At 44.9% G+C, this 6,370-nt stretch overlaps 1 protein-coding gene across 1 annotated transcript; it reads left to right on the top strand.

Annotated features, from left to right (window-relative positions):
• Positions 1-523: 523 nt before the first annotated feature.
• On the top strand, positions 524-1,225 carry LOC101124898 (elongin-B-like). The gene has a single exon (XM_055356398.2). It carries the CDS (start codon positions 574-576, stop codon positions 928-930), a length of 357 nt encoding a protein of 118 aa, XP_055212373.1. The 5' UTR covers positions 524-573; the 3' UTR covers positions 931-1,225.
• The last annotated feature ends 5,145 nt before the right edge of the window (positions 1,226-6,370 follow it).

Genomic DNA, 6,370 nt, shown 5'->3' with positions numbered 1-6,370 from the left:
ACCCCGTCTCTACTAAAATACAAAATAAATTAGCTGGCGTGGCAGTGTGCGCCTCTGGTCCCAGCTGCTTGGGAGGCTGAGGCAGGAGAATTGCTTGAACCCAGGAGGCAGAAGTTGCAGTGAGCTGGGATCACGCCACTGCACTCCAACCTGGGCTGCAGAGTGAGACTCCGTCTCTCCAAAAAAAAAAAAAAAAAAAAAAGTATAAAGAAATGCATGGGCTGAATAATCACCAAATTTCAGAAAGTCGTTACATATGTTAGAGATGGAGGGAGCTGCAAATGAGGATTACACAGAGGGTATCAGCTGCACTGATAATGTTTTATTTCTTAAACTCTGTGGGATACATGGATGTTCATTCCATTATTCTTTTTATCTTTTAGTATGTCTTAAATCTTTCATGGTAACCTTACAATGTTATGTAGCTATAAAATAGTTCCATAGAACATGGAAAAACGAGTCTTCTCTGGGGGAGGCGGGGCCGCGCGGGGCATGCCGGGCGGCGCGCGGGCTGCAGGGAACGGGGCGGAGCGCGGCCGCGCCGGCGCAGCGAGGGGAGAGGCAGCCGCCGCTATGGACGTGTTCCTCGTGATCCGGCGCCACAAGACCACCATCTTCACTGACGCCAAGGAGTCCAGCACGGTGTTCGAGCTGAAGCGCGTCGTGGAGGGAATCCTCAAGCGGCCGCCCGACGAGCAGCGGCTGTACAAGGACGACCAACTCTTGGATGATGGCAAGACACTGGGCGAGTGTGGCTTCACCAGCCAAACGGCACGGCCGCAGGCCCCAGCCACAGTGGGGCTGGCCTTCCGGGCAGACGACGCCTTTGAGGCCCTGTGCATCCAGCCGTTCTCCAGCCCGCCCGAGCTGCTCGTCGTGATGAAGCCCCAGGAGTCGGGAAGCAGTGCCAATGAACAAGCTGTGCAGTGAGGACCCCCGAGAGGCCCGTTACCCCCAATAAAAGAGATTTGGGAGTCTGAAGAAAAAAAACCATGGAAAAAGTTTGTACTATGACATTAAGTTAAACAAATTACCTATTCAAAATGATTACAACTACTTGAAAGCCATCCAAAAATCTTGCAAAGAAATATCCCCGGAAGTTACTGTTTTTCACATTGGATGGTGATGTTGTTACCTCCTTATTTCTTTAAAACATTTCCTCTATTTTCTCTTATGATTGACACTACAAATATAATTGAAAAACAATAAACCTATTTTAAAAACACGCATGATGTATTTATTACTAAGCCATTTGTACTATTATGTCACATTTGATTTCTAAATTAATGTTCTGCTTGGCTTTGAGTCTAGCATCATGTGTAAGATGTGAAAGGATGGAGAAGACCGGAGAGAGAGGAGCTTGGCAGGGACCTGAGTTTGTTGACAAAGGATGAAAGCAGGATGGGCTGGACACAGTGGCTCATGCCTGTCATCCTAGCACTTTGGGAAGCTAAGGAGGGAGGATCACTTGAGCCCAGGAGTTTGAGACCAGCTTGGGCAATGTAATGGGACCCTGTCTCTACAAAAAATAAAAAAATTAGTCTGGCATGGTATTGTGTGCCTATAGGCCTAGCTACTCAGGAGGCTGAGGCAGGACAATTGCTTAGGTACAGGAGTTTGATGCCGCGGTGAGCTATGATTGCATCACTGCACTCCAGCCTGGGCGACACAGTGAGATCCTGTCTTAAAAAAGAGAAAAGAAAAGAAAGCAAGGTGGGCCAAGACTTGCTGTTACAGATTCCTGAAATGTTTGAGGAAGATTATTCTGATTGTTACGGGTAATCCAGGTTGGCTTCCAGTGAGACTTGAAGTAGCAGCAAGGTTCCTTATGTAAAAGTATGGAACATAAAATAAATTCACTTTGTTGAAAGAAAGAATAAATGAATGGAAGAATAAGTCAGAGCTAATATTAATTTGAGGCTCTTAATTCAAGCTTAGATACTGTTATTTCAGTGATTTCCCATGGATCTTAGAATTTTAGAACTGATATAGATCTTTGAGAACATTTGTTTTAACTTCTTTTTTATAGTCAAACTAAATTCCAGAGAAGCTGAATAACACCACCAAGTAAATAAAAGAAGGTATTTGGACTTTTCTTTCATCATATCATCAGCTTTCTTAAAAGAAAGCAGGTGGGCCGGGCTCAGTGGCTCACCCCTGTAATCTCAGCACTTTGGGAGGCCGAGGCGGGCAGATCCTTTGAGGTCAGGAGTTCGAGATCAGCCTGGCCAACATGGTGAAACCCCATCTCTACTAAAAATACAAAAATCAGCCAGGCGTGGTGGCAGGTGCCTTTAGTCCCATCTACTTAGGAGGCTGAACTGTAGTCCCAGCTACTTGGGAGGCTGAGGTAGGAGAATCACTTGAACCTGGGAGGCAGAGGTTGCAGTGAGCTGAGATTGCACCACTGCCCTCCAGCCTGGGCGACACAGTAAGACTTCACCAAAAAAAGAAAAAAAGCAAGTGGGGGCCTAATCTTTTTACAAGAAAATGCGCTACAAATTCCTTGGCCTGCCCTTTGCCACTTAGAGAAAAGCCCTGACAGTCTGGCTCCAAGCTGTCTTTCCACCTTGTCTCCCACTAATCCTCCAGAAAATCATGGAATTTCTGGTATCCTCACCAGTTAGGCCCTCCACCCTTCTCTCTGCCTATCTAAAACAATTCATCTTTCAAGGTACAACTAGAATACCACGAGTATAATCCAGAGGTAATGTCATGACTGCCTGAATTTGATTGACGTGTGTGGAAATGAAGTAGAATGGAAAAAGCTTGTGCTTAAGAAAGGGGAGAACAAAGAAGCCATGGGGAATAATAATAATAATAACAGTATTACTAATAATGGCAGTGTTAACTAACAACATTAAATACATGCTTATGATATGCTAGGCCCTGTGTTAACCATTTTTATGTTCATTATCACACTTAATAATGTTCTCAGTAACTCTGAAACGGTATATCAGGATTGTGTTACGTGTAACAGAAAACCCTATTATAAGAAGTCAGGTTTTTTTTTCTTCCATTCAATAAGGAGGCCAGTCTTGTGTGATCTTCATGAGAGGTCACCAAGAACCCAGGCTCATTCTGTCTTCTTTCTCCGCTATTCTTAGCATGTCTTTCATTTTCAAGGTCATAATATAACTTTTCAAGACATTATATCTGCCTTCCAGAGAGAAATGCAGTGGGTATCTCTTTTCAAGGACTTCTGTCAACATCTCTTTGATGAGAGCTATGTTACCTGGCCACTGCTAGTTGCAAGGGAGGCTGGGAGAGCACCAAATGAAATTCCGTTAATAAAGGGGAAGGAGGGATGGATATTTAGGTAGGGAGCCTGCAGTGTTATCCTCAGTTTATAGATGAGGAAAATGAGGCACAAGAATGCTAAGAGCGGGGCGAGGTGGCTCACGCCTATAATCCCAGCACTTTGGGAGGTGGAGGCAGGTGGATCACCTGAGGTCAGGAGTTCCAGACCAGCCTGACCAATATGGTAAAACTCTGTCTCTACTAAAAATACAAAAATTAGCCAGGTGTGATGGCATGTGACTGTAGTCCCAGCTACTAGGGAGGCTGAGACAGGAGAATTGCTTGAACCCAGGAGGCAGAGGTTGCAGTGAGCCGAGATCGCACCACTGCACTCCAGCCTGGGTGACAGAGTGAGACTCTGTCTCAAAAAAAAAAAAAAAAAAAAAAAAAGAATGCTAAGCAACAGGCCAGGCATGGTGGCTCACGCCTATAATCCCAGCACTTTGGGAGGCCAAGGCGGGTGAATCACTTGAGGCCAGGAGTTCGAGACCAGCCTGGCCAACATGGCAAAACCCCATCTCTACTAAAAATACAAAAATTGGCTCGGTGTGGTGGCGCACGCCTGTAATCCCAGATACTCTGGAGACTGAGGCAGGAGAATCGCTTGAACCTGGGAGGTGGAGGTTGCAGTAAGCTGATATCGTGCCACTGCATGGCTGATATCCAGCCTGGGTGACACAGTGAGACTGGGTCTCAACAAAAAGAATGCTAAGAAACAATGGGACAAGTAGATCTGGACAGCATGGCCCATGTCCCTAACAGTTTGCATTATATAGCACAATTTTTTTTTTTTTTTGAGATGGAGTCTCGCTCTGTCACCTAGACTGGAGTGCAGTGACACAATCTCAGCTCACTGCAACCTCCACCTCCCAGGTTCAAGTGATTCTCCTGTATATGGCACAATTTTTTAAATGGCTTGGTCCTACTCTCTACTTAATGTGTGGTATAAACAATATCAGAACACATTTTATACTACTGTTTCCCTTCTTTGGTAGCTTCTCTTCCTTTCCCCTGCTGTCTTTTTCTTTCAGATCTCAGAAGGGAGGCTGCGAGTTTTGGTTAGAGCTGAAAGGAAAGAAACTAGTGTCAGTCTTTTGTTTCCCATTTGAAATAGTGGCTAACTGTAGGAAACGATGGACAGGATGGTTTCGTAAGACTTGGTAAATGATTAAGTGTGGAGCTTGATGTAGAGTCAAACAAAATATTAAGGTTTTGACCACAAAGTTGTTATATGGACAACGGAAGATACATATTAGTAAGAAAGGAGAATTGTTGGTTTACTTTTCTGTGTTAAGTGTCAGATGTTGGCAAAAATTCCTGATAGGTATCACTAAATCTCGGGTAAGTCAATCATAATGAGCAAGTGAGAAGAAAAATAAGGCAGACATACTTTTAAAAAAACATGATGATCCTGTCCCTATTGGAATAATAACAGATATTTGTTTTACCTCTTTCGATACCTGTTTATAATAAGGCTTTGCATGCCTAAAGATGAAAGAAAAGGCCGGGCATGGTGGCTCACGCCTGTAATCCCAGCACTTTTGGGAGGCCGAGGTGGGTGGGTCACGAAGTCAGACCCCCATCTCTACTAAAAATACAAAAAATTAGCCGGGTGTGGTGGCGGGCGTCTGTAGTTCCAGCTACTCAGGAGGCTGAGGCAGGAGAATGGCGTGAACCCGGGAGGCGGAGCTTGCAGTGAGCCAAGATCGTGCCACTGCACTCCAGCCTGGGCAACAGAACAAGACTCTGCATCCAAAAAAAAAAAAAAAAAAAAAGGCAGTATTTCACAGTTTTGAAGATAAGACAACAATGACATTTAAAAAAAAAATGACCAGGCTGGGCGCGGTGGCTCACGCCTGTAATCCCAGCACTTTGGGAGGCCGAGGTGGGCGGATCACGAGGTCAGGAGTTTGAGACCAGCCTGACCAACATGGTGAAACCCCGTCTCTACTAAAAACACACAAAAATTAGCCGGGTGTGGTGGCGCATGCCTGTAATCCCAGCTACTCAGGAGGCTGAGGCAGGAGAATTGCTTGAACCCAGGAGACAGAGGTTGCAGTGAGCCAAGATCATGCAACTGCACTCTAGCTTGGATGGCAGAGCAAGACTACACCTCAAAAAAAAAAAAAATTTCTTCTAGAAACCTAGTCACCAGCAATGATTGCATTTTTAGGCATCAGTGATTAATGCTTCTTCTTGGTGAGGAAATAAAATATGTAAACTTAAAAAAATTTGATTGTGTCTTGACTACAATGAAAAGCAATTGGGTGCCATATTGAAATGTGAAGAGAAGACTTGAAAGGGAAGACACTCAGTTCTCAAGCTCTGTTGGTTTTTTTAAATATGATAAGAAAGAGCAGTTAAGAGAACGTTTACATTCCATGACCACATGAGTAGAGTAAATAAAAAACACTGCTTAGGAGGAGAAAAGGTCTTAAGATTAAATCCATGCAGGACCAGTCTGTCTCTTGCTGTTTGCTGAGAGGGAACAACAAGCTCAAGCAACTTAAAATCTAAACATGAAGTATCAGCCGGGCTCAGTGGTTCACACCTGTAATCCCAGCACTTTGGGAGGCAAAGGCAGGCAGATCACCTGAGGTGAGGAGTTTGAGACCAGCCTGGGCAACATGGTGAAACCCCGTCTCTACTAAAAATACAAAAATTAGCTGGGCGTGGTGGTGGGTGCCTATAGTCCCAGCTACTCAGGAGGCTGAGGCAGGAAAATCACTTGAACCTGGGAGGCAGAGGTTGCAGTGAGCCGAGATCATGCCACTGCACTCCAGCCTGGGTGACAGAGTGAGACTCCGTCTCAGAACAAACAAACAAACAAACAAAACCATGAAGTATTATAGTATGTATCAGGGTACAGTGGAGTTTCTCCTCATTTCTTGCTGTCTCTTTTAATGAAGTGTGGTTTTACTAACAGAGAAGGATTATTTTTCTAACCAATAGCACTTAGTTTCCTCTCAGTCTTTAAAACTTTGCATCCATGTCCCTCAAGAATGTCACTGTAGGCTGGGCACTGTGGCTCACACCTGTAATCCCAGCACTTTGGGGGGGCGGAGGCAGG

The sequence above is a fragment of the Gorilla gorilla genome, chromosome 9, assembly GCF_029281585.2.
Source record: "Gorilla gorilla gorilla isolate KB3781 chromosome 9, NHGRI_mGorGor1-v2.1_pri, whole genome shotgun sequence".
Lineage (NCBI taxonomy): Eukaryota > Metazoa > Chordata > Mammalia > Primates > Hominidae > Gorilla > Gorilla gorilla.
This window is presented reverse-complemented; position numbering and strand designations above follow the sequence as displayed.

Bases quoted from the DNA above. Each gene is read 5' to 3' on its own strand.
- LOC101124898 (XM_055356398.2), top strand. From the start codon at position 574: ATGGACGTGTTCCTCGTGATCCGGCGCCACAAGACCACCATCTTCACT.